General features: G+C 35.8%; 1 protein-coding gene across 3 annotated transcripts in view; it reads left to right on the top strand.

The window, feature by feature from the left end:
- Positions 1 to 25,331, top strand: part of SIPA1L2 (signal induced proliferation associated 1 like 2) — a 125,798-nt gene that overhangs the window by 84,043 nt on the left and 16,424 nt on the right. For all 3 annotated transcript variants that reach the window (XM_027896650.1, XM_027896648.1, XM_027896649.1), the window contains exons 11-18: positions 7,969 to 8,226; positions 11,789 to 11,872; positions 13,664 to 13,767; positions 14,178 to 14,281; positions 16,166 to 16,554; positions 18,007 to 18,231; positions 20,744 to 20,897; positions 23,992 to 24,211. In XM_027896650.1, the coding sequence (XP_027752451.1) occupies positions 7,969 to 8,226; positions 11,789 to 11,872; positions 13,664 to 13,767; positions 14,178 to 14,281; positions 16,166 to 16,554; positions 18,007 to 18,231; positions 20,744 to 20,897; positions 23,992 to 24,211 (1,538 nt within the window). The remainder of the gene's footprint in view (positions 1 to 7,968; positions 8,227 to 11,788; positions 11,873 to 13,663; positions 13,768 to 14,177; positions 14,282 to 16,165; positions 16,555 to 18,006; positions 18,232 to 20,743; positions 20,898 to 23,991; positions 24,212 to 25,331) is intronic.

The raw sequence follows: 25,331 nt of genomic DNA, 5'->3' as shown, positions 1-25,331 counted from the left end.
CTGATCCTATTATATTGAAGGTAAAAACGTGTATTTTATAGGCCCTGATAGAAAAATACATAATGTGTGAATTGTTTATATCCTCTTTGATACATTCCTAGAAATAAAATGTTAAAGTCTCAGATCAGTGTGATACGTAGCACTCAATCTGTGTGTAGGAGGAGTTTCAACTGAGTGCCACCACTCTGGGAAAAATCTGCAAAAGCTGCTCCTCTTTTTAATTTTTTTTTTAGCAGTTTTAAAACTGCAACTAATTACTAAGGAACATGAACTTTTTAAAAAGCGATATGGATAATCTAAAATTTTAAAACAGCATCTATGTTTAGGTTCTTTTCAGCTTCACCTTTCTAATATAAAAAGAAGTGGTCTTTCTCTCAAAGACCACTTCTCGCTGAAACAGAAAGCTCCTCATTTTCCATTTTATATTCCTAAAATATGATGAACGATTTTGATTGCCCAATATCTAAAGACTTCTGATCTTGCCTTTTCTCAGTGTTTATAATCTAAACAGAGCAGATAGAAAGCAATATAGGAATTAGGTGAGAAGACTGAGAGTTTCAGTTGACAAATATGATCTGTGACATTATTTGTAAAATATATTAATGAATGAGGGAAATTAGGAGAAGGCAGAAAGGAATAAATTACCAGAAGTTTGGAGAAAGAAGACAGCCTATCACTGCTACTTAGTAAAACTGGTGCCAATCCATCTCTCTGTCTCCTACTCAATTGCTTGTTTTAGCCTTCCGTGATGTCTTATCTTACAGAATCATAGAAAGAGAGAACATGTGAGGTTGGAAAGGACCTCTGAAGGCTGTTGACTCCAATCCCATTGCTTAAAGCAAAGTCAGCTAGAGCAGGTTGCCCAGGGACATGCTCACTGGGTTTTGTATTATCTCCAAAGATGGAGATTCAACAGTTTAGTGTTTCAGTATGCAATCATCCTTTCAGTAAGGAATGTTTTTACATATACTTAAATGGAATTTCCTGTATTTCAGTTTTGCACCTAGCCTTCTGTGCTTGAAGGAATGATGGTTCAAAAGCAGGTGAAAGCTTGACATCTATGCTTCAGTAATTATTGCTTTTCTTCACAGCTGTTTTGAGAGGTTTTCATCTAAGAAGTGATACATCAGACTATCTGACATATGTAGAAAAGTTGAGTTGGAGGCTAAAATAAGTACCTTGAAATTTTGAGTCATCCTACAGAATATATGATCTGCTGGTAGTTTGTTAGGGGTTTTTTTCTCTGAATTTCAGCCTGATTTCTCAGGGTAGAAATTGGTAGTTTGTCAATATGTTTTTACTTTAGATGCCATAATCTGAGTTTTCAAGTTTGGCCACTAGGTTTTTGCCCACAGTGCATAGATATAAAGATACACATATTTGTTTTTACAAGAATCGGTTACATTAAAAGTTTACATATATTTACAGGAATATAAATATAATTTTAAAAAATATTATTCATAGTTTCATGAAAAAATCCACATGTATCACTTTATTAATGTCTGTCTTTTGTTTTCTGAGATAATCAGCTGTTTTCCACTGCTTGAAAGAGTAGTTTCTGCTTAGCTGGATTTTAGGAATATGAAGTACTGAGGAACTTCTCTATGGGTTGCTTATTAGCACTGGTTCATTGCTGGGATTGAGTTCTGAAGTGAGTTTACACAGATTGGACATGAGTGCCATGGAGTGTCTTGGGAATTGTACCCTTCAAGTGAAAATGAGATCCAAGTGTGCAAGGGTGTTTTCAAAGCAGTCCCGGTCCCTTGGAAAAGAAAACAGTTGAAGTGGAGATCTTTAGTGAAGTTCTTAACTTGATTTTTTTTTGCCTGTTAACTTAGCCACAAATCATCCTCCATACGTCAACCTTTTATATTTTGAAAGACAAAATGCAAGTGTGCACATATGAAGAAGGCTAGCAATAAACTATCTGTAAAAATTAATGTACTTGAGACAAAGCTCCTGCTGTTTTCACTATGCTCCAGCAATTAAATAATCATGTACAAATTGAGAAATCATAATTATTTGTGTGGTGCCAGGCTGATGTTTAGATGGAAAGAAGAATTTGCTGTTGAAACAGAAATTCTTTAAATTTGCAGAGCAACATTAGAACAAACCTACTGGTCATTGTATTCAGATCTAAATAAGAGTCCTCGTGTCATATATTGGTTTCTGTGCTATGTCCGTCTCTTCAGAATTGTTAATTTGTTCTTCTGGTGTTGTCAGTATTACGTAGTACTGCAGCACAGTAGTTAGAATATGCACTCTAACAGGAGAATAACAATGTTCATTCTAATTTACTTTCACTGGTGATGTCACAGTAGTGCTCAAGGACGCTATGTCCCTAATCAGTTAAATACAAACAAGGAAGTCAAGTATTTCTAAATCAATTTTAAACTGTAGATTCGGCTAGAATTTTTTTACTACATTGAAAGCTATGTGTCTGTCTTAGTTCAACTGCCATTATATATAAAAAGAAACTGCTGAAGAAACAATTTCTAGAAAATTTAGAAAACAAACAAAACTTTAAACAAAATCTCTGAGGATGGGCTAGAAACAGAAGCTGAAGAGCTGTAGCAGGAGTAGTTTCCACCGTTGGCCGGAACAAGTAAGAGGCTCTTTTTCTCCTTGCAGGTAATTTTGAAAGTGGCAATATTCTAGTAACTGTATTTTGGTAACTAGACTGAAACTGCCTGTGGGCCATTTTTAAGTACTACTGCATTTCTTTTGAGGTTGTTTTATTCTCTTGAACTTGGCAAACTCTTTCTTACAAATAAAATAGATGTAATTACTTACTTTCCAGTGCTGATGCTTGTTCCCCTTAAATGATTGTGATCTGATTAGACAGTTTTGTTTCTGGGGCTTTTTTTAAGTAGCAGATAACCAGCAGAGTCTAGAATGTTTTGAAAAATGTTTTTAGGAAGTGCAAGGATTTACTATGTGGTGGAGTTCAGATCTTCTCTCAAGGGTCTTTGCCGTAAGCTGGTTGGATAGTTCATAGGGCCTTCAGATTCTTTGGATTTTTTTAATTATTATTTTTTTAATTACCCACCTGAGCTTGAAGGGAACTAGGTTTACAACTGCTGACTAAGAACACCTGAGGCAGGTTAAAGCAGAAAAACCCGAAACTGAGCATTTGGTTGTAAAAGTAGAATTTGAAGGTACCAAACTTATAATTCCACCCTTGCTACTAACCTAAGAAGTCTGAAAATACCTGACAACTCTTTATTATTATGTTTTTTAGAGGTAACTGAAAGAGCTGTCACTAAGAAAATGTAATGATACTAATTGAAAGCCATACCACTTGCAAAAAGTTAATCCTTTCTACACAACAAAAAATAAAATGGTAGAAAATGCTTAAGTTTCTTTGCTATCAGAATTACTACATATAATTATTAAATGCAGGCAATGAGACATAAACACTGTGGTTTAGCCTGATGGAGACTCTTGGCAAAACTGTACTCTGTCAGAACTCTGTTTAGCACCACTGATTCTGACCTAGGCTGTCACATTTTATGTGCAAGTCCTAATAGAAGGTCAATGTCACGGTAAAAAGTTTGGCTGTTCTGCTCATTGCGGTGTCTCTGCCACTCCTCCTGCCTTTGGAAGGGCGATAGCACCACTAAATAACAAAGCTTAGGCGTAAGCTACAGGCTGCCTTCTTCCAAATATTTAGTATGTCCTGCGCTATGTGCTGTGTCTCCTCCTTAAATAAGCATAAAATTATTTTTTTTTTCCTCTGGACAAAAGAAAAAAATTGTAAAAAAATGTAGTTTTCTGTCAATTTTTATACGTACACTTGAGCTTTATTCTTCCCAATATGATTTCCAAAGAAAAGGATGTGTAAACTTGGCCTTTGCCAGTATATACTTCTTAAGAGTGTAAGGTTAAGTAAGCATCATCTTTGGGAAGCCGAAACTTTATTGTACAAGCATCTTTTTGATTTACATCAGAACAAAGGAAAACTAGGCAGTGTGTGTAACATATGGTCTCCACCCAGAAATAATCTAACAAAAGAACCATGCCAGTATTACGCAGTGTCTTGGACTTGGGCTGTAGCTGATATAGGGAGTCAGTGGAGTTGAGAGGTTACCTCCAGGAGGCACTTCTGAAAGTCAGGGAAGGGGAAATCTGTGTATGACTTACTTAAATACATATCCTGGGTCTAAGCAAAACTAAGCTACGAAATTCTGATTTTCAGTTAAGTCCCTACCATTACAAAAAATTAATATATGTTTTATTATGTGGATTTAATAGATTGCACAATGAGTCATCAGTCTCGTTGTGACACTTTGGGCACTGCTGCAGTGTAAGAACAAATATGCACTGTAAATAGAAGTGATTGGTTTCAAACGCAAAGTTTGAGTTAGAAGAATGCAATTACTTATTGTACTGCTAGATATAGATGAGCAGTCCTTATTGAGCAAGACTAAATGTTGTGAATTGAAATGGTGATAGTAAGGGATGATTTTTCGGTGTAAGACAACTGATGCACACCGATGATTGCTTCTCTATCCCTCCATCACCCTGTGATACGCTGAACTTAAATTGTAACCAGGTGTTTTACTTTTGTTGTTACCCTAACAAATCGTTCACGATGTGTGAAATCTGTAGATAGCTGGGGTCCAAATACTGAAATCATATCCAGTAGTTGATAGTCATAGGACATAGCAGAAAAAGAAGCCTTTTGTGTAGCTATGATGGTGGCAAGCTGCTGATCATGGTATATGAAAGCTTCTAACTTTTCCCTGGAGGTGAATTATTTACCTTGTTTAACTAACATCCTTGCCTAATATAGGCCCTTTAGAGAGCCTATTACAGAACCTTTATATGGAATCTGAAATTAATACTGAAAGATTTGGTTAATGTGCTTTGAAAAATTTAATGGATTGCTTGATAATTGTTTCAGAATATAATGCTCCTTGCAGGAACATTTGAATGTTGCAGATTTTTATAGTGAACTCTTAAATTTTAATATGCAGTCATGACCTGTTCGCTGTATCATAAAGTCATGCTCTCTGTAGTTGCAGAGTAGGTTTTATTAACCAGATTTTTTATAGCATAAAATGGCTCTTGAACCAAAGATATTAGTAGGAGTCTGTGCTTTATGTTGAAGGATTGATTTAATTAATAACAAACTATAGTGAAGGAAGTGCTATCATTTCTGATGTGTGGCTAAAACTTGGTCGTATTTACTTGTTAAATAACATGAGTCTGTTTTTCAAATGTTATATAGGATGTAATTGCGAAAGATGTTTGATATCCTATATTTGTTTAACATAAATTTAAGTATCTTTTTAAGACCATAAAATAGAGATTTGTCTTTACATATCCTTTAAAGTTAATTTAAAAAAAATGGATAAAATTAAAAAGTGGATGAAAACCTATTACTCAATACCAGTGCTAATGTATATTCTTGCTTTAGTGAAATAAGTAACACTGTTATAACTAGAAGTTAGATAATGGTCAAATTAAATATTTAAGAGGAAATTGCATTTGGTTTTGTGGTTTTTTTTCATGCAAGATCACTTGCAGTTTGATCCATGGTGGGGAGCGAGATAGGGATCCTTACTGGATTGCAGGAATGAAGTAATTGATTCTCTTTCCAACATAGGAGGTAGCTACAATTATGACTTCACCTATCTCAGTATGCTGCAGTATCTGTTCTTCAGGCAGTGCTTGTGAAGCAGTGAAGCATATTTTTTTTTTTAATAAATGTAAAGTGATTGGTTTGGTACTTTTAAATTAAAATCTAAAGCTCCCATGTGACAAAGGAAGCTATATAAAACCATGGATTTTTTTTTTTTTTTTTAGCCAGTTAAAACAGGCATGTCCTGGCTCTGTTTTGAATTCATAAGTAACACTGAATGTTTATAGTGATTTGAATCAAGGTTGTTTTGTAAGCCTTTTTCTGCAGGAACTAAGTCTTGAATATTTTTTTTTTTTTGTAGCTATGAAGGTGGCAAACTGGTGATCATGGTATATGAAAGCTTCACTTGTAGGGGACTATGTTTTCTTGATGCAAGCAAACACAGTATTTTACAAAATTTTAAATTCTTACTCATCGTGGCAAAGCTTATTAGTTTCCTGTTTTTATATCATGCCTTAGTTAATCAGTTAGCAAGCTGAGTCAAACCAAATAGTAGTAACAATCCCTTTTGCCTTTAAAACTCATGGCTATTTTTACAGCAGTTAGAGTACTTTATGGGGAGTATCTAATGAGGGATACAATGACAATTACATGCTATAACTTTCCTAATTACCAAGATGAACTGTGAAATTGGTATCTTAATAATAAAAACTGGGGACGAGTTGTCTTGTTTCTAATGCCTAAAGCCTATAGGAATGAAGAAGAGAGTGAAACAATTCTAAGAAATTAGCAGAAGGGTGATTGAAATTTTAGTCTACATAATTGTTCAAATTCCTAGTCAAACAATGGACAACTGTATAGATGGCCACATGAAAAAATATGCAGTGCATTAAACTAATATTAATCTTGCTAGATCATGTCTGCATTCTTTGATTTAATAGTACAGGATGAGCAGTTTGCCTGTTAAATACTACAAAATTCAACAGACTGAAGCATTTGGCTGGGTCAGACTGGGCATGTACAGAATATCTAGAATGCAATTGTTGCAGTTGCTCACGTCTTCTCTCTAACAACCTGAATAACAGCATTTTTCTAATTTCTTTTTTTTTTTTTTTTAAATCTGTCTACCTGAACACTGATAATGAAAATATTCTTTGGGGGTTTGATTCAGAAGGTTTAGGGCACAGTAATTTAATGTATGAGAATTTATACAATTTATTTCAATTACACATTTGTGTTAAGTCATTTGTGTCAAGAAATTGTCAGGATTAAGACTGTGAACTCCTTACACACGCTGTATTATTTTCTCTAGGTGATTGTAGTTTAGTTAGAAATGGTTAATATTGAGTTTTCAACAAAAGCAAAGCTCCATTAAGACTCAGCTTAAGGAATGGAGCAGAATTGTTGTTAAGACAGAGGAGCAAATTTTCACTATTTGTTACTTAACCTTAAAGTATTGCTCTAGAGCTATTTAGGATGTTTTCTTTATAGATGTTGGTTTAGTACACACTGCCTATCAGAAAAATAATGGAGATGGAATGTTCAGAATATAAAATATTTACAATTATATTAAGAGCTGATTTAAAGCAGATGTGAAACTGGTATTAACCAATTTGTGAAACAATAACCCTTAATTATTAAGTCCAGTCTGAGTCTATAGCAAATATCCTGTGGGGAAACTGGTCTTCTGTGGAACAGTGTCAGTATTTTTACGTGAGTTTACCCTGTCTGGGAATACTGTTAGTATTTAACCACACTGTACACTTCAAGCAGAGGTGGTAAGGCAGACTGTTTCTGATTTGTCTCTTCCTTCTACTTCCTCAGTTCTCTTCCAGGCCTAGAGATCCCTGAGAAGAGAGACGTTAGAAAGTACACTTTGAAAACACAAAGAAAAATATTTAGGTGCCACTTAATCATTTTGCATTGTAGTCTACATGCTCTGTCTCTCAGTAGGGACAAGGTGGGATTCCAAAGGAGAGTTCTCAACCCTACTAAGAAATCATATTTCTGAAATTGAAACAAACCAAAGCTGTTTTAGAAGAACTTGATGTTCCATGACTTCTGAGCGCCTTGTTTCTAAAAGTTTTTATTACGTAAAATTCAAGCTGCAGATTAATTTATAAAAGTTTAATATGTTCTCCTTTTTGAAGGGCGAGGAGGCAGTTCAAAGATCTTTGAGCACATGACAGCAACTCCTTTGTTTTGAAATGTTTCTTACTTGCTTGGGCTGATATTTTTGAAGTGTTTCAAGTGCAATCCTATATGAACACCTTTGGGTACCTGGAATCAAAATATGTATATACTTCTGACTGTGAATACAAGATTTCTTTCTTTGTTCTCTCTAGTGACACTGATCAGCATTTTTATTTGTCCTGTCACAGGGGTTGTTCAGAACTTTGTCGTATACCCATGGTGGAATACAAACTTGACAGTGAAGGCACCCCATGTGAGTATAAAACCCCTTTCAGAAGGAATACCACTTGGCATCGGGTGCCGACTCCCGCTGGGCAGCCTCTCTCTCGTGCCTCTCCAATCCTAGGAACATCTGACAGACTGCAGTGCCAGCAGCTTCTCCAGCAGGCTCAGACAGCCATTCCTCGCAGCACTTCCTTTGATAGAAAACTGCCAGATGGTGCAAGGTAATACACTCTCTGGTTAATGCCTGTCATTTTCCTAATGTGCCTTACTTTAGAAACCTCTGCTTTCTAGAACTTTGGTGTCTTGATTTTTAGACCTTACTTTGTTGAGTTTTGACAGTAATTTTGATTCTGAAGTTGTATTAAAGAGCATTCACTGCGCCAGTCCACTTGAAACAAGTGACTTTGTTGTTTGTGATGGAAGTGGACTGTACTGAGGATCCTAATGCTGAGGACAGCTGATCTTTCCGTTTAGTCCCATACTGCCATGTGACTTCTGGATCTAAATAGTGTCCTATCCCCCACCTGTTGGAAGCCTATTTAAACAAATAATGAGTGTAAATAAAATGAACTCATCCCTTTAATAATTAATGATTTAATCTTGTTACCAAGCTATTGGCATAATTTCAAAGGGCTCTGCAAGTCATTGCGAGTCCTTATGCCTTGCTTTGCTTTTAATTAAACAAAGCAGAGCTTGTAATTTGAATATAACACCTTTTAGATGATAAGATGGTATCCTTAAATGTTAGCTCTGTTCTAATTTAATCATAATTCTTCATTAAGATGAAACTTTATCTTTAAAGATAAAAATTTGTAAGTACATTTGACCTTTGAATTATTTAGGAGAACCATATGTTTTGTGCAGAACTTTCTGTCCTTTATTGTTTACAGTCATTTAAACTTATGCGCTTATTCCGTGGGGTCATGTAAGTCTAATTTTGAAGGAAGAAATTATTTCATGTTGAAAATATCTAATTCATATGAAAATATTAAACACTAGTCTTAAACAGCTTTAAAAAAATCTGGATGAAATAATGAAATACCACTATTGCTACATTGCCTATCTTATTTAGTAGAAAAGAATTAGTGACTTTTCACATCGAAATGTATAGCGGTAATAGTAGTACATATTTGAAAATGTCTGTATCATGGTCTGAGGAAGGCAGATTCCCAGTTATGGGCCACTTGATCATTTGTGTTCTTCTTCTCCCCTATCCACTTCCTCACCCCCTTAAAAACTGAGAGATGCAATTCTATAAGCATGTATGTACCATTATAGAACTTTAGCTTTTACTAAGGTCTTGTTAATGAAGTTCTTGGTAACATCTAGCATAGGGAGACAATGTATCAAATGTCTAGAAATACTTCAGGATTTATGAAGCCTTATTAAGCATACTGTATGCCTATTCATAGAAAGAAAGAGAAGCTTTCTGATACGCCACTCATATCCAAAAAAACTTCACAAACATAAGTTCTGCTTCTCCTAACACCCAGCGAAGAATGTGAAAAAATGCTAAGACAGAGGCTATCTCTTATCATGAAGAAATTCCTGTATCACTTAAACAAAACATGTGCAATGCTGAAGTGCTGTTCTGGGGAAGGCATGATGCAGAGGATAAATAATGAAAGGAGAGGAAAATGATGGACTGTGACATGTAGGTCTTGAAACATGCGAAGAAAGGTACCTAATTTGCAAGGTCTTTCCACATGGGAAGAGGCATAGTTGATGTTTTGACAGAGAGATGGGCTTAAAAATAGCAGAGTTTGAAGTGAAGTGGATTAGTGCCTATAAGTAGTCTTGTGAGGGTGAAAATGTATACCCAGGCTAGGAAAATAATGGAGAGATTTTAGAGGATCAGAAACCCAGTGTCGGTTTAGGCGAATTGAAGAGTGCAAGCAGGGAGAAGCAGGTTGATAGAACAGGGAAGGTTTAACAGCTGATCTGAAAATCAGCTAAGAGTGAAGTCACTAGTAAAACAGTTGATTTTATAGATAAAAAGAGGAAAAAGCAACAGAAATGTGGGCTAGATATAGTAAAAGAATTAAGCCGCAACAATTCAACTACTGTGCCATGTAATATTTAAGTGCCCAGTCCCTGGAGTGAAATTAAAAACCTGAGAGCTGAATTCTTATTCTCGTAATACAGTTCTTGAGGAAAATTGAAGTACTCTGAGAAGGCAGTCCAAGTGGTTTTGTGGTGTTCAAGGAGTTCCCTCTAATTAGAAATCACTATGAAATAAAAGGATAAGTTTGAGCTTTACTTCTGTTTTCATAAAACGCCTAATTCTGTGACAGCTGCTCATAGCATGTGCCTGAGGGAAGCTTCAGTCAGACTCACTCTTCTGGTTTTTGCACCAAGAAGTGTCTGTGCGCTTTCCTCCTTGAGTCGCACTTGTAGGCTAGTGCATCCTATCACCTGGAGTCTGGAATCCACTCCTGAGAACAGTCAACTGGAACTTTTGTATGAAGGAACTTTGTGAGGCATTCAATGACAGGATTTCTGTGGTTTGCCTTTTGTGGCCCCTCCTTGTTTAGTAGGCTAAACTAAGCCTCAAATGGGAGGTTTGGGATCTAGACATACATCAGTCTTGGGATGACACAAACCAGCGTCCTGATTTTGAGGAAAATGTCCTAAACGTCAGTCTGGAGGCTGGAAACACATGGGATCATAACTTACCTATACCTTAATGCTGGTTCACTTAAGCTGTTCAAGAAATGCAAAATTCTTGGTGGTAAGAATCAAGTCCATGGAACTGAATGAAACTGTAGCCTATAGACTAGCTCACTTGATTATGAGAGGCTCAGTCTTGTCTATACTTGTCACAGACCAACATGCTGAAAAATTAGGCACTGCACTATCAATTTATTGTGTATGTGTTTGGCTGTTAGACAAAATATAAATAGCTAATGTCTTCAAAATTTTCAAGCTGAACCATGAAGTTGTTAGTTGAAGGTCAAGTCCCTGGGAACGTGTTGTTTATAAACACAAAACTACCTCTTTCCTGTTCCTCTCTGAGTAAAGGTGTTAATTTCTACATGTATAAAAAAAAACAAAAAATAGAGGGAGATAAAAGAAAAACAGATAAATACAGGGAATTGCATTCAAGGTAATGTCACTGAAGGAAATCGTATGGTAGTTATGGAACGATACGCACAGAAGGGAAGGAAAGGACGGTGATCAAAACCAGATTTAAGCCCTGAATTTCAGCTGTCTGGAAATCCAACAAAGCTGCTTAGAGACATTGTTAAAACATGAGGCTCAAAAGTTTAAATAATAAGCACAAAATAATACTACTCATGGAAATGTTTTCTTAGTGCTTTTCCATGTCAAAGAATTAATAAAATAAAAAAAGTTCTTTGGAATATGCACCAAAGAACTAACAATTGTTTCTGATCCACCATGAGAGCTTCCCACACGTAAATTTAGAGATCTAATCCAGCTTCTCTGACTCCTGAGTAATCCCACTCATTCAGAAGTAAAGCCAGAGCTAAGGAAAATAGGATTTTGTACTTAGTCTGTTTCTTTTTGTGCCTTTTTAATATATTCAGTTGGAAGTCTTTCATTAGTAATGGAATAAATGCTATACCTCTAAGATTCTTGTTTAAGTTTTATGAAACTGAGATAAAACTCTAAATTCCAAAAATGAATGTGACTTAGTGTTCATAGTGCATCTGTATTGCTTGTAAAAATGAATGTATTTGATAAAAGAAGCACAGCCAAGTTTAAATCTGAAACCCCACAAATACCTCAGTGCATTGTTAATGACTCTAGTAAACATTACAGAAGTTCTCCAAGCAACCAGTCCTCATCCAGTGACCCAGGACCCAGCGGGAGCAGCCATTGGAGGCAGCAAGTTGGATATGACGGGTATTGGTGATTTTTTAAAGAATTTTTATGTAAATCTTGCAGTAGCTCCCATGCATCTTCTTTCTTTAACAAAAATTATTTGGATGTTCTGTATCATAGATTTATTTTCAAACACTCTTAGTATCTTTTAAGATGTACAGGTTTACTGATCTTTGATGTAACATGCATGCAAGTACAATTTTAAAGTCATCCATAATTTAATTCTTTAGGACCAAATTTTTACTTTACAATTCAGGTAAATTACAAATGATTCTTAGGTTTACTTTCCCAGAAATAGGCCAGAAATCAGCTAGTAACTCAGAAGTGGAATAAAATAATAATAATACTTTCTCCTTTTGCTTCAGTAGGAAGGTGTTTGATTAAAGAAAATATCTTTACGGTCTTTAAAATGCTTGTTTCACTGATATCCATTCCCTTACATCTCTTTTCAAAAAAGTAGCAATTTCAGAGGTCTCCCTAAAAGCTGTTGCAGTATATGGATGCTCCTTTAATCCCTTGTTAATACCTTGGTGTTGAAGTTTCAGAAGTCAACTGTCTGTATATAAAAGACCACCCCAGTATACCTCATGTTGTAAGAATATTATGTGAGACATCTGTTCTAAACTACTCTAAATTTATGACTTCGTTGTAATATACAACTGCCAAAACCACTCCTGTTCTTGAAAAATATTGAGCAATGATACTATCTACATAGAGTAATATAAAAGCATTTCAGATTTGCCAAGTAGCTTTCAGAAGTTACTTTTCTGAAAAAAAATGTGAATATTGAAAACATCGTCTTGACTTCTTGTCTGGAAGCTTTTAAAGCTTTGGCATGATTGATTGTGGATAAGATACTCCATGTAGCAGATATATATGCCATATCTTGGAGACTCTTTGAGGAATCTCAGATAAGTCAGTGAAATCTCTTGCAGCTAAAGAGATGCTAATAATTCAATTGAATGGTAGCTTTTTCTTTTTTCTTTGACAGTAAACACATCAAAATGCATCTTGTGTAAAGTTTTCCAGCACAGTTATTTCTAACAGCAACCTAGGTTTTAGTTTGTTGCTTTATGAAATGTTTTAGCTTTTGCAACAAAGCAGTGGATCTAGTACTGGTTTACGTGTTCTGAGTGTGAAAACCTGTGATGCCTAACTAGAGTTACTTCCTGCAGGGCTTAGGTCATGAAGCTGTAAAGCATATATTATCATGGTTCTTCACTGCAAAACCATTTTGGGTATATAGCTCCAAGAATGCATTTCTTCCTTAAGTTCCATATCTCTTTGACCTATTCACACTTAAAGTATAACAGTATGCTGTTGAAAAATCTGCATGTAAATACTTCCATGCAGAGTTTGGAAATGTTTGGGGATGATGATTGTTTTAAAAAAATCACTCACAAAGTATTTGGTTTTAAGAGTAAAAAGTGTTGTTCGTCATATAACTAGTCTTGCAGGATCCCCCGGTGGTCCAGGGGAAAATACACTGCACTGTCACTGCAGAGACCCGGGTTCGATTCCCGGTCGGGGCCCCTCCCCGGGCAGATGGAGCTCGTTAGCCCATAAGGCAATCCATCTACGTCCTGAGGACCTCGCTGCCACTGTCCAAGCATGCTTGGCCCCGGCAGATGAACCTCAGGATTAAAGGGTGGGCTCAGTTCCGCGCACAGTGTCTCACCTAAAAAAAAATCCAATGCGCAGGCTGGAAGGTGGAAAGACCTTCCCCGGTTCTTCGTTCGCGAAGAGACTGGCCATTTATTAGTCTTGCAGGATACAAACCCTAACAGCTAAATTTTCTCCTTCTGTTAAAAGATGCCAATCCCCTTTACTCCATGAACATCACCAAGGTTCAGGCTCGCTGGACTGTGAAGGAGGCAGAGAACGAGAGGAAACTTTGGAAGGAACTAGACATTCTGGTAATGAAAACCACTGTATCTTAAAAATAAGTTTCTTTGCAATGCTGTTTCTTTGAAATGCAGTTACCTTCTGGTGCAGAGGCTCGATACACAAAGAGCATTGTAATATGATAGTGAAAGGGAGGATTGTTACAGACAGTCTAACAGAATATGATGTGGGATATTTAGATAATACTTGAAACGAACTCATCCTGAACTTCAAAAAGCCTCATGAATGATGAAAAGCAGGTTGAATTTCATTTGGTTATAATTGAAAAGCTAGATCTTAGGAAATTCTACAAAGATACACGCTTGTGATTCCAAATAGTGTACAGATTTGAAACCTGATGCTCAGTCATGTGCCTTTTTCCTTTCTACGGTATACTCATCTCTGTAGCATTCAGAAACTAAAACATAGTTATTTATTGCAGAATCCAAGTGGCATACACCATCTACCAAAGTCCTGAGCTCCTACAAAGACCGAGCTTTACAGAAAGAAGGCAGTGGCAAGGAGTCACCAAACAAGCTTTCACATGTAAGTCTTTTACTTGGATGTCATTCAAAACTCTGAAAAAACCAAACCCCAAAACAACAACAAAAAACCCCCCACTCTGGACTTAAAGAAATACATCTTAAAAAAATAGTTTATTAATTTATGAGGACCACTGTATGTTTTGGGAGGGAAAGAGTAGGCTCACCTAGATGTGGGTTGAATTGAATGTGGTTAATCTGTGTTTATAAACTCAGAATTCCAAGAGGGCTTGGGTCTGGGGCACTGAGAAGATAAAACTAGTATATATATATATATATATATATACTCAGCTGTGTATTTACAGCTTCATTTATACTGCTTGTTTAATCTGTGACATATTTAATTATCCTTTAAAAGACAATAAAATTATATTCACCATACCGCTTTTCATCTTGTGTGAAATACCCATGTAGTGAAATTATCATAAGCACTATAAAAATGTAGTTTGTAGGTTGGGAATGCTGAATGGATTTCTAGTCTACCTAGTTTAGTGGCTTGTCTTCAGTAATGGCAAAATCCTCAACAACCTAGTGATGGAAAATACGCTAACGGTAATGATTGTTACATGGAAAATCCTGCTGTATGTGCTAGGAGTCTGTATGCTCTTTGTAAACTTATACTGGCTAGTATAAGAGGCCAGTTTCCCATCTTACATACATTAATAACTAATGAGAATCTAGGTTGATGCTTCTGGATAAGGAAGTATTATCATAAACAGAATTATGCTGTAGAATTATGCACATGAAGACAAAAATATGTTCTTTTACCTTAAACCAAAATTGACAGGAAGCTAGGATCAGTATATGTAACGATCAGTATTAAACAGCGCCAATACCAATGTCCCTCTCCCTGGAAAAGCTGCCTATTCTATTTTTATTAATCGATCCATCATTTTTAAAGCAACAGCCATCTTGTAAATGTTAGAATGAGTGCAAATGTGACCCCTCTTTTTTTTCCTGAAGTAATTTTCTCAAAATTTGAGACCTTTTAATTTCTGTATGGAATAGAAGTATCATTTCTGGAAAGGCTGCCTTTCTGCAACCGTTTAACCATAAACTGCTTTTATGTGCGAGCAACAGCATCTCCTAGCATCTGTAGGAGAGGGATCTTGTAAAAAAGTTAGTCCCCCTTCCCAGTTACATTCTACCTAATAGAAGTCCATCTGCCCCAGCAGAAGTCCATCTGCCTTTATTCTGGCTTCTCTGTCATAGAGATAAGTTAATCCAACTCTCTGTAAAATATATTTAAAAAAACAAATTACAAAACCCCCCAACTTTATTGACACAAATGCCTGACATAATTATTCCACTTCAATAGCCATGCTTAGTTTAGGGCCCTGTGACTTAAGTTACTTTCATCTGGTACGCATACATCACAATTGGCTTCAATTTAACTAGCCGCACATTCAATTGGATTTGATCCAATGAGCTGCATATTTCACCCACACTGAGAAAAAGCCAACAATAATTCAGTCTTTGCTGTTTTCCAGATTTGCAGTAGAGCTTGCTTAAACAAATAATTACCAAGGCTTCTAACTTTAACAAAGTGCTTATTTTAACTGTTCGGAAATGCAATTTTATGGATGTTAAGCAGGTCCTATAATCAGAAAATTCATGTCTAATCTTAAGATTTGTGATAGAAGATGGAACCAGAGTCTTTTTATTTGCAGTGACATCAACCTTTAATGTGTCTAGCCAGCTGTGCAATTCATTTCACAGAAACTGGTGGTATAATTGGCTCTTTTCATAGTTCGCAGTTATATTATAGCATAGTGTAAAAAAATAATAAAATGGTTTTTGAATGGCACAAATTCAGTAATTTATATGAAAATAAGTCTCTCACTATTTAACTTGTGGGGTCTCTTTTTTGGTTTGTTTTCTTGTTAAGATTGGGGACAAAAGCTGTTCAAGCCACTCAAGCAGCAACACGCTATCCAGTAATACATCCAGCAACAGTGATGAAAAACACTTTGGTTCTGGAGATCTGATGGATCCTGAGCTACTTGGATTAACCTATATAAAGGGGGCTTCTACTGACAGTGGAATTGATACAGCTCCCTGCATGCCAACCCCTCTGCTGGCCCCTTTGCACCTTGCTGGCAGCAGGTCTGGAGTACACTGTCGTGCTGAGCAGTGGAACGAGTCTTCTGAAACTCCTGGGCCAGATGATGATCCAGCTAAAATCTATGCTGTTCATAGCTATGCCTCCGCTATTTCCACCAGCCATACAGCTGAAGGCAGTATGGGAGACCTAAGTGAAATCTCCTCTCATTCCAGGTATGCGTTTCTTACAAATTACAGATTAAGGATTATAGATTAAGATAGAGATAACTATTTTAATTTTTTTTTATTCTGTTTACCTTTCTTTGAAAGTGCTGATTTTGATATTTTTGTGGTATTCAAATGCCTGTGTGATCAATTTTCAGGCAATTTTTGATAAGTCTGCCTGAAAAGCAGAGCCAGACCACCTTGCAGCTCTGATGGAGGCTTTATGTGTGACCTTGTGCACATTGCTTAGGTTTTTAAAGTTGGGAAACATCCCTGAGCAAAAAAAAACGTTTGCACCTAGAACTTATTTCGTATACTTTGGGTTTTTTTAGTACAGTGGAACAAATCACTTTAGAGTTAACGCTGAGGAAAGTCGGAAAAATTGCAATGGTCAATTTTTACATATAGTGAAACTGCATCACATACCATCCTCCCTAATTTACATTATTGTGATGTATGCTTTGCAGTTTTGTTTGTTGAATTGAATTTCTGATTGTTGTTCAGCTCTTCTTTTTGTTACCAATGAAATGCGTGCATGGTAAATCTGTTGTAAAGCAAGCTTTGAAAGTACACTTTTACAGCTGGTTGCCTTTGTCTCCCAGTTTTCATTTTATGATGACTTTGAAGTTGAAGCTTTGGTCTATGTGTTAAGGTTTTTACTCTGTAAAGGATGGAAGAAAATTGTTCTTTTATCCCTCTGATTTTCCTGTTTTCAGTGTCAATCAGTACAGGAAAATAACCAAATAATATCTTGTATCTTCATTTCTTTATATGCTTGACATCAATGAATTTGTCTTGTATAATTACTCTGAAGAAATTTATTCTTCAAGGAAGTGTTTAGTTTATTTCAAATAATTTTGAAAGTCTTCACTAAAAGGTTTTGTTAGTGTCTACTAGTGCTATTATTCATAATAAAAGGGACTGTTAAAATTATCCAGAGAATTGTTTTGTTGAGCTGAAATTTACTTCTGTTAAATTTGTTGATAATTTAATATTAATGTGTCTGAGTGAAAGACACAGCTTAGTGTGGCATGAACTGGCAAAATTATTGTGAAATGGAAAAGCACATAAGTTTTATGATTAGAGAGCTATCTGGGTAATTCCCCACGTAGTTCTTGATGTACATGTGTTTGTGCATATTTACTTTAAATTGCAGACACAAATTAAATATATATCTCTTGAACTTAGTCTTTTATTTTGGTTCCTATCGGTTTGCAGTGGCATTTCTGTAAGTTGAATTCTATGCATTATTTGTTTTAGAAACTCATCACAGTTCTCAAAGAGCTTTAATGTATATGCAGTTTGTATTGAGAAAATTACTGTGGCAATATTGCTTCCTTGATTTTAACCTTGAGAAAAGCTTAACATCGAGAGTTATTGCTGTATACCAGGTGAAGCGTTTATTTGTTGTTGCATAGCAGATTTAATTTCTGCTTTTGTGTGTTTTCTTCACTTTTTCAGTGGGTCACATCACTCAGGAAGCCCATCAACACATTGCTCTAAAAAGGGTGGCTCCCTAGATACCTCCAAAGTCTATATAGTGTCTCAGAATAGCAGTCAACAGATGGCTGGGTCGGTTTCAAAACCATACCACAGACAAGGAGCAGTCAGTAAATATGTCATTGGATGGAAAAAATCAGAAGGAAGTCCTACACCTGAAGAATCTGAAGTTTCTGAATGCCATGAGTAAGCACTCTGTTCTACTTTATTGGGGGAAGAAGGGTAGTGAAAATAAAATTTAAAATAGGAGAGAAAAAGAATTGCAAATCCTGTTTTGCATTTTAATGTTTGGGGTTTTTTTTTCTGTTTATGTAGCAAAGGTACATCTAAACCCAGGAAATAAGTCAGTAACTGCATAGGATACTGTGTTCTCTTCTGTTCTATCCAGCTGCATCTTCTTCCCATGTGTCAAAGCAAACTGACAGAAATGTCCAATAGTGTGTGTAGCCAAAAATGTATGACTCTGTCAGACACTCTGAATTTGAACTTTGAATCTCTAGGAAGGTATTGGGAAGGTACAGTTTTATTATTGTCTTACAGAACTTTTTTCTTCAAATCTTCAGGAGCCTTTGTTAGTTGAAAGAAAGCTCTCTTTCTCATGCTCTTGTGTTAAACCTTACTACCTGTTGCCTGTTACATCAACTGATACAAGTGATGGAGATGACTGTAATTTTTTAAAAACTAGTACCAGTTGGGGATATTTTTCTGACTTTGTTTTTAATGAACAGGTGTGAAGGGATGGTTAGGGTCCCACAAGAAAAAGAGTAAGTGGAGATATGACCCTCTCTTCATGAGATTGTGAAAAGTGCAGACATCCATAAAACTGCATATTGGTCTGGCAAGTGACACTTAGGTAAAAATTGTACAGGTTAACACTGGAATAGCTCGTGAGAAATGTGTTGTCCATAGGTGGAAGAAAAAGCTTGCGCTCAAAGGAAAACATGCAGTATCTCAAATACAGAAAGATGCTACTTTCACGGTGTTGCATCAGTAATAAGTGATATTTGAATCTGCTATTTAAAATTAACATTTAAATTCCTGTTAGTTTCAAAATCATCTTCTTGGATAACCTCCTTGCTTCTGTTTTGTGAATACTATTTGGTGCTGTCTCTCAATAAACCATACTTGGTCCTATAAATCTTGATAAATTGTCAAGATGACAGGCAGTAGCTGATTTTCAAATGTTGAATATGAGATTACTCTTTGTTTAATGGGAGTGGGTTATTAGCATCTTATGTCTCATATTGCGTATTTGTGCATGTCTGTGGGAAGAGTCGTACTTAAAAATGTATGCTAGAATATATATACTGTGATGTATGAGCCTGAAGTTAAGCTCTTAGATTCCTAATTTTAAGAAGTACAAGATGTTATAACCATCCTGTCCTGGTTATTTGTGTTTCTTTGTACAGGTGTCATTGTACAGGTGATTTCATTTCTACCTCCCCCCCACCATGTTTTGATTGCTTAAATTGTTCAGCTGTAGTATTATTTACACTTAAAAAGTGGTAACATCAGTGATTCCCACAAGTTTTTCCATTTTGAAGTCGATGAATTGAAACAATTTCTCTTTTAGTTTGAATGACACCCTTAAAATAAAACTGGATAATGAATCATGGTATTTAGACTGAAACAATGGCAATTTAGACAATTATTTTCAAGAGAGAGTTCTATTCAAGAACTAATAAGTGAATATGACAGCATTTCATATATCAGAAAACATTGTCAGATTTTTCCATGGCATACGGTGTTACCTCTCCTCGTTCATTCTAGGAAAGCTCTCTATATATCACAGAGAGGAAATATCTCTCTGAGGATAATTATGTTGAAATAAAATAACATCTCTAATTAGCAATGATGAAAATCAGGTCAATTGCTGAATGTTGTGCCACTATAGGATATAATTCACTGAGAATTACACTTTGCCACAGCAAAGCCTGTTTCCTCTCTACTGAAGGCAGAGTCACTGATTGTGTTGCACTTGACAGTAAGCAATGGCTTCCAGTGTATGTTCCCTGTGACTGGGAATCTCCAGTTCCTTCAATTATATTTTCAGAGTAAACCTGTTAAAATTCTGTCCCTCCTTTCTCACTGTAAGGAAGCTGAAGGATAATAATTCAGTTTGACAGTCTGTTGTTGACCGTAAATAGATTTTTATGTGCTGATAATTACGGAAGACAGCTGTTTTATTTGTCTAAAGAGCTTTATGAAGTTGCTGATAATAAAATAAACTTATCACACTAGACAATTGATTACCAATACACTTCAAATATTGCCATTGATGACCATAGTAATTTTTGCAGATTGTGAAGCTGGATGCAATATCACACTATAAAATACTGATTTTCTGATTTGCTATGGAAATAAAAGTTAAAAAATTTTGTGATGAATCTTTGGAAATGTTGACATAAATACAGCTTTTATATTAATAGAGAGGTGTGGTGCATAAAAAAGAGAGGCAGGCTAGGAGAAACAAGGATTATGCTCTTCTGCATTGTTTAGGATTCCTAAACTTGATTTTTCAGTGGTTTAAGAATTTCCTTTTGCACCCACAGTTTCATAAATGTAAAGTGATCAAAAAAAGCTCTAAATAAAGTGTGCTGGGTCAGGAGATAATTCTAACCATTTTCACTTTGTGACAGAAAATTATTGCAGTCTTTCAAATCCAGTTTCTTGCTAAAAACACCAATTGTCTCAACAGAGTGTATGATGATATTGATGCTGTGTCTGCATCGAGTCCAATCCAAACTTCTGTGAGGAATGCCATTGTTGAAAGCCAGCAAATCTTGTCCAAAGAAGATTTTCTGAAGTTGATGCTGCCAGACAGCCTCTCTATGGAGGAAGGGAGAAGAAAGGTTGGCTATTTTCTTTTCCTCTATCTATTTCAGCCACAGTTACCTTAGAAATGGATTTCTGGTATTCCCAAGATTGCTGTAGGGAGGCAATAATGTTTTGTATAAGCTAATTTTATTCCACGGAGATTCTATAAATATTGACCAAAAGTTTCAAAGTATCATTTCTCATAATGATGGGAAAAAATTGTTTGTTTGTGTGTGAAATACAGTATTTGTTGAAGTAAGTCTTTGCCTAGCTTGAGCAGAAACGGGTGGAGGTTGAGCAACTTAATTATAATTTGAAAGGTTAAGTGGCATTTTCAATGCCTAAATTTAAACACTTTTTGTGATACTGAGGCACATGAATAAAAGTAACCTGCTTTCCCTTGCCCTGTAATAGTCAGTACCAACAATTTTGTCTGAAATCTGAACCCCAATTTCGTGTAGGTATCAGTGGCAGCTTCTCAGAAGGCATAATTGCCAGTGCCAGTGGAGCGCTCATCTAATCTTTATCGTATGAAGACAATGTAATATTTAATAGTTCTCAAAAAGTGGATGGAGAACTTAATGTTTGCTACTCCCTGAAGTATAAATGGTTCTGAATTCTGGGCTTAATGCGGAATAAAGAACAAAGCAATTAAATTAGTTGTGATAATTGTCACACTTCCATATTAACTCAATGCTCTCTTAACCTACTGTTTTTATACAATATGCTGAACAGCATAATCATTATGTCTGAATAAAAGTAACACATGGGAATTCTTTAAGTGCAGAGTTGAATTTAAAATTCAGATTGTATATATTTTTAACATGTAGTATGTTAAGTATGCATTATATGTGTTTGAATTTTCATAAGTAATGTGCTAGAGGTTTTTATCATTTATGACTGATACAATAATCGGGTTTTTGTGATGATTTCAAGAACTCCCAGTGTTTCTGGAAACGTAAATAAGAATCAAAAAAGACTGAGGAGGTGTGACCATCCTTAGGTAAATTACTGCTATCCCCTTCACCTCCCAAGACATGTAAACAGAAGTTTAGTTAGAGAGACCATGGGCCTTGGCTTACAAGGGATCCTAGCCATAGGACTTGGCAGTATACAGTCTTTGGTTATGCCTACATAGAGGGTAATAATCTTGATATTGGTGAGCCAGTTACTTTTGGCATTGAAGTCAGAAAGGAATTTTCTGAATATGTGAGATTCTACACAACGAAGTCACGTTTTTTGTTTCATTTGACTTTACCTTCTTCATAGATCAGGGAATGATGAGTCCTCTGGGTAATGTTTAATTTTTGTTGCACCCTGAAAGGAGACTGTAAAACTCCAACTATTAACACTCAACACGTTTTGATAGCTGGTGAACAACTTTTATAGATAGAAGATTCAGTATAAGGTTAAGGAGACCTGAATAGAAGCCAAGAATTGCAGCAGGACACTTTCTGAGAATCCTGAGTGCAGGGGAGAGGACCAGAGACCCTTCAGTTCAGAGGATGAAGGCTTTTAACTGTTTGCCCAGTGTCATCCCTAATTAAGCTCAGGGTCTTTTGATATTACTTAGCTACTGCTTATAGAAGAATACTGTATATCCGTTCATTTAAGAATGCTGCATATGTCCTCTATCCATTCATTTAGGAGTGCTGCTTATTTCTGTTGTGACTGTGTTATGTGTGTGTCAAAATTTTTAATGATGTTTACTTCCATGGCCCATATCTGTTTCAGGCAGATCTCTAGAACCAATGTAGTATTTTGATGCTTTCGTAGAATAGAATCCGAACGTCTCCCTCATTTTTCTCAGAGATGTATTTAAGCATTCTAACAATTGAACATATTCTGTATTGTCATCAAGATAAATGCTTTCCTTAATTAGCACTATGAAATGTCTTTAAGTATTTTGTAAAGACTGTGTCTTTTGGCATGGACATGGGGGAATTGATTCAAAGTAAAAGAGAGCAGGTTTAGATTAGATATTAGGAGGAAGTTCTTTATTGTGAGAGTGGTGAGGCACTGGAACAGATTGCCCAGGGAAGTTGAGGATGACCCACTCCCTGACAGTGTTCCAGGCCAGGTTGGAAGGAGCTCTGAGAAACCTTGTCTAGTGGAAGGTGTCCTTGCCTATGACAGGGGAGTTGGAACTAGATTATCTTTAAGGTCCCTTCCAACCCAGACCATTCTATGATTCTATGACTCTTTCTGCATATTCCCTTCAGAACCATTCATCAGTGAGAGAGCTTTATCAGAAGTGCAACAATGTAGATGTCTGTAATTCTGTACTATATTCACTGTTTTCAAATGCTATTCCTCTTAAGCATTTGTTCTACATAGGGAATATGCACCTCATAATTAACTACAAAGAAAACTAGACGTTTAATTGCTATATGCAGGACAAACCAATTAAAACAATTAAAGAGTTAACTGGCCTTTGTAGATGTAAAAAAACCTGGGCTTTCACTGCTGAAGAATGACTTACGAAGCGGAATGATCCAGTTATACAATACAGTAATATCTTGTTTTTCTGTAGATATTTGGGTTGTGGTTTAGGTAGCCTTTTGAAATGCATAACTAGTTTTCACTGAACTCTGTTACCCTCTTTTCTAAGCCTATTTTGTGATATCTGGAGAGGTGCAGTGTCTCAAATCACTTTTATCATCCAATGAATTATGTGGCAGCATATTATCGGTTCAGAATGTTTAACATTAAAGCATAGTCATTTTAAATTAAAATCAAACAGTTCTATGTATAGTCTTGCATACATGTTGAGTCAGAATCACAGAACACGTTGCCAGAGTTGGTAACCTTATATACGTTTCTGTAAAACAGTGCTGTCATAAGGCTATGGAGTTTTCATTTAACATTTCAAAATTAATAGAACTTCACAGTATCTGATTAATTCATGGTGATATGTTCCAAAATATTAAGAGGAAGTATGAAAATACAATTCAGTAACTCTTTTGAGGCCCCGGTAGATCTGATAGAGTGGAACAAATCTCTGATCTTCTATATTAGTTCAAAAATTCCAGAGTGCCTGCCCAGAAAAATACTCCCAAGAACTGATGATGGGGTATGATCGTATGAATTATTTTAACCAGTAATATGTGTTCTGACTTTCATGTTTAGTTTTCATTTTATGGAAACCTTTCCCCACGGAGGACACTTTATCGCACCCTGTCAGATGAAAGTATATGTAGTAATCGAAGAGGATCTTCCTATGCTAGCTCTCGAAGTTCAATGCTAGACCAGGCCTTGCCAAATGATATCTTGTTCAGCACTACTCCACCGTATCACAGCACACTGCCTCCCAGAATGAGCCTGACTCCTGGAATTGGAAATCTGAGAAGTAAGTAATTGTTGCTGTCATTGCTGAGCCTGGAATATTTGTAATAAATTCAAACAAATCACCAAGTATTAGGTTAGATTTTGCTTTTAAGGTAAAATTAGGAAATGTCAAATCAGTGTTCCAGTTATCCTAGTAAAAGAATATTTGGTCAGCAGTACATGCCCATGGTTGCCTTTAGTGATTAATTCATATTTATCATGTTTGGAGACAGCATTCACTTTACTTGCCAAAGAATTTTCATGAGACCGGTGATAGGCAACAAACATTTGTCTGAAGATATTTCTTGTCATTTTATTTTCCAATGGTGACCTAATTAAGTGAAGCTGACCTGATTCTATTTTAATATTTTTATTTATTTTTTGTGTTCATTCAGATTACTGAAATATTCACAGATATATTTGAAACAACAGATAAAAGGAACAGCTTGTATTTAGATGATCCTTTTAGTAACATATGAAAAGGAAATGTGCAGTAAATGTTGTCTTTGACTTCAATTCCAAATTGAATGTGCTGATACTCTTTTATAACATGTTAGTAATGATACTTCATTTTTAATGGCAGCAAAATAATAGTTTGAGGTGCTAAGTTAAAACTGTTCTACGGATATGTCTTTTTACTTGCGAGGTTTTCATAAGCGAGACGTTTATTATATGCTTAGCTTGCAATAATTCCAGGGTGAACTATTAAGTTTGCAGTCATTAAAAAAAAAAAAAAAAAAAAAAGGAAGGAAAAGCTCAGATCTACACAGACAGATATGTATATTTAGACTACATATCCATTCTTGTTTACTTAGTAAGAGTGAATTGTTTTTTCAAAAATGCTGAATGTATATGCTTCTCAATTAGTTTAGGCGTCTGACCTATAGCAGCCACCTATAGTGGACACCCAAATAAGAAAAAAAAAAAAGCCTTTTATATTTAGCTATTTTAATAATGCATCATAGTTGACTGAAATTTAAAAAAAAAAAGTGGACTCTGAACTCCATAGTTAAGAAACTGTGGGTGGGTTTCTTGAAACCTTTAAGGACTTTTGTAGGTGCATGTCCAGATGACTTAAAACAAGTAGTAATAAAAAGAGGTTCTGTCATTCATCATGCCCTTCAGGAGCTAGCAGTCATTTG

Source organism: Empidonax traillii, unplaced genomic scaffold (genome assembly GCF_003031625.1).
Source record: "Empidonax traillii isolate 1590-97213 ecotype Southwest subspecies unplaced genomic scaffold, ASM303162v1 scaffold507:size695108, whole genome shotgun sequence".
Lineage (NCBI taxonomy): Eukaryota > Metazoa > Chordata > Aves > Passeriformes > Tyrannidae > Empidonax > Empidonax traillii.
This window is presented reverse-complemented; position numbering and strand designations above follow the sequence as displayed.